The following is a 3,207-nucleotide window of genomic DNA, read 5'->3' as shown; positions in this document are numbered from 1 at the left end:
ATTGTTGCTCAGAATTCCTTTTCAGTCATTTCAAGGGTTTCCTGCTCTATAGAGTCTGGTATTTGAGAATTATTATATTCTTTTGGTGGTGTCATATTTTCTCGGGTTTCCGTATTTCTAGTATCTCTACCTGGATGTCTAGTCATTTGGTAGAGCAGTTTCTTCTATTACTCTAGAATGGGCTTTGAGGAGAGAGATATCCTTTTTTTTTTTTTTTTTTTTTTTCTGGTCTCCATTGGTGACACTACTTGTATCAATGCAGTCAAATGTCTGGCAGGCCACCTGCACAGTGGCTGTGGCTACTGCTGTGATGTCGAGCTGCTTTTGTGGCAGCCATGGCTGTGGTGGTGGCTGTGGTGGGCCACCCATATGGAAGTGGTGTTTTCAGTGTACTCTCTTGCCTGCTTCTGGGTGGGGGGTGCTGCCCTCATCTCCTGCCTAGGACCCCAGCCATGCTCTTGTGCCTGCTTCCAGGCAAAGGAGGGATGTGCTCAGCCAACAGAATGTCTTCAATGGGAAGGAGCTGCCTTGTTTAAACTGAGAAAGTTTGACTGAAGAAAGCAAGGTTCTTCCTAGAGATTGGGAAATGCTTTTCAATTTCATGAAAAAAATATTTGCTCATAGCAGCCAATTTTTTCAAAACTCATTTGAATTTTCTAGTAACAGAACACTAATCTGCCTCAACTTTACAAAACAAGAACTGGACAAGCATGTTTTATTTTACAAATAGTTGAATGAAGATGGAATAGAAAATGCAATTGTGGAACCACTAATTTTTATTAAGTCTCTATATTTGGAATGTTTACAGGATATGTATGATCTCCATCATCTCTACCTCACTGATAACAACTTGGACCACATCCCTCTATCACTCCCAGAAAACCTACGGGCCCTTCACCTCCAGGTAAGCTTCTACCAGTAAGGTGTGCCCAAAAGATCCATGGCGGGGGAGCGGGGGAGAAACAAACAGGAGGAAGTCAGGACAAAAACTTCTGTCTATTTATAGCACACTATAACAATTTTTCTCCTTTTTCTCTCCATCATTCATTCTCTCTTCATCTGAGTATAAGGTATTTATATACATTCATGGCCCTATCCTGATAGATTTAAACTTAGTCTTTTTTATTCTTTTAAAAATCAAAATGCATCTTTTTTGGTACACAGAGCTTCTTCTGAAAAACAATTGAAAGTTTTACCTGATGAAGACATTTATAAGGATTAGAAGTAAAGAGAAAAGGGAGAAATAAAAATCTAATTTTGATGTCTAGTTTTAGTAGGAAAAATGTCAATTTCAGCTTTTGATTTTAGGTTTTATGGATTGAATTTTCAATTCTAAGGTATTCTCATGTGCTGAGAGATGAAAAGACTCCATCTCTCTGAATAAAGAAAGTGTAGGTATTTATCGTTCGTTTGTTTTGTTTTGTTTTTAACAAACATATGTGAAAGTTTGGTTTTTTTAAAATACCATCAAGTTACCTTTTATCTTTGACATAATGAATGAAAACACATTTTTAAAAACATTATGATCTTACAGTTTCTAAATGTATTTCATTTTCACCCTAGTGATTAAAATTTTGTTCAATTAAAACAAACAGTTTTGGTTGTTAAAGAAGAATAAATTACGTCTCATTTCAGATGTGAGTAACTTTTGGTCTACAGCTGTAATAAACTTTCTTTAATAATTGTATCTGTTCTATGTAATAAATATGTAGAGAAGACATCCATTGAATGCTCAAAGAAACAACATAATGGCCCAATATTATAATTTTTTAGCAGAAGTAGTACCAACCAATATAAGAAGTGATTGTGCTGTGTAACAGCAGGTCTCTGATTCTTGTGTTTTTCTTGGTGAATTCTGTGAATATTTATTTCTATTCCTTTCTCACCATTCCTATTAATATATATCTTTCCATATTTTTTGGTATCTTTTCATGTATATCTGTCTGAGTCTTGGATTCCTGTCTCTTTTCTGAGTTTTTCTGACTGTACTTACTTCCTTAATGTATGTGTCCCTTCTAGCCCTCATTCTGTTTCTGGATGGTTTTCTCTCCGTCTCTCCTTTTTTTAGGGGTAAATTTTTCTGGATGTAATGATTTCTTGCCTTGTTTATGAGGTAGGATTTTAAAGGGAATCCTCAAAGGCATACTGGAATGTGTTTTCCAATTATGAATTACATTTTGTTACTATTGTCTAGGATAGTATTGACTCTACAAAGTGACCAGGTCTCTGATGTTATATTTGAACATGATGTGCTTGTATATACAATTTGAGGTGATTTTTTAAAGTAATTAACTTCACATTCCCATTAAAAAAATAGCATTAAATCCACCTTTTAAAATATTTCTCTGTCAAAACCACTTCACCAACACACAGTATATAGTTGTTTTATTTACATTGCATCAATTTATATGTATATTTAATAACCATATAAAAATACCCTTTTTTGATTCATTTGAAAAATGTTTGCCAACATATAGTACAGTAATTAAAAATGAAGGCTCTGGAGAAAGCATATTCCCTGGCCTGAAATTCCATTCCCAATACCAATACTATCTAACAAGTGAATCTCCCTGCATCTCAGTTTTTTCATGTTAATAAAGAGATAATCTACTGCATAGGATGGTTGGGAGGATTACGAGATAAAGTTTATAAAGTGGGCAATACATTTACTGCTACATGATAAGCGCTTAAATATGAGGCACAGTTATTTGAACAACATAAATCTATTACCTATCAAAGCAAATATGCAGTCAATAAGCACTAAATCTGTAGTATTCCTCATGGACATTTTGTAATGATAAAAGAGTCAATTCATAAGGAAGATATAATGAATGCAAATATGTATTCATCTAAGAACAGCACCCCAAGATGCATGAAGCAAAAACTGTGAGAAATCATGGGAGAAATAGATAATAATAATAGTTAGATACTTCAATATTTCACTTTCAATAATGTATTAATCTGTTTTTGTTGCTTATAACAAGGTATGCTGAACTGGGTGATACATAAAGAAAAACAAAATTTATTGCTTACAGTTTCTGAGGCTGGGAAGTCCAAGGTCCATCTGGTGGTAGCAACAGTGACCCAAGGGTCTCATATTGCAAGATGGTGGAAGCAGAGAGAGCAGAGCAGAGCAAGAGAGAGAGGGAGACAGACTCTCCTCTTCTTTTAAAGCCCTCAGAACCACACCCCTGACCACCATTTTTA

General features: G+C 35.0%; 1 protein-coding gene across 1 annotated transcript in view; it reads left to right on the top strand.

Moving 5' to 3' along the window:
- Window positions 1-3,207, top strand: part of EPYC (epiphycan) — a 56,820-nt gene that overhangs the window by 43,260 nt on the left and 10,353 nt on the right. Inside the window, exon 5 of the mRNA XM_008581536.1 lies at window positions 787-904. Within this exon, the coding sequence (XP_008579758.1) occupies window positions 787-904 (118 nt within the window). The remainder of the gene's footprint in view (window positions 1-786; window positions 905-3,207) is intronic.

The sequence above is a fragment of the Galeopterus variegatus genome, unplaced genomic scaffold, assembly GCF_000696425.1.
Source record: "Galeopterus variegatus unplaced genomic scaffold, G_variegatus-3.0.2 Scaffold2384, whole genome shotgun sequence".
NCBI classification, from domain to species: Eukaryota; Metazoa; Chordata; class Mammalia; order Dermoptera; family Cynocephalidae; genus Galeopterus; species Galeopterus variegatus.
Note: the sequence above shows the minus strand (reverse complement) of the source record. Positions and strands in the feature narration are given on the sequence as shown.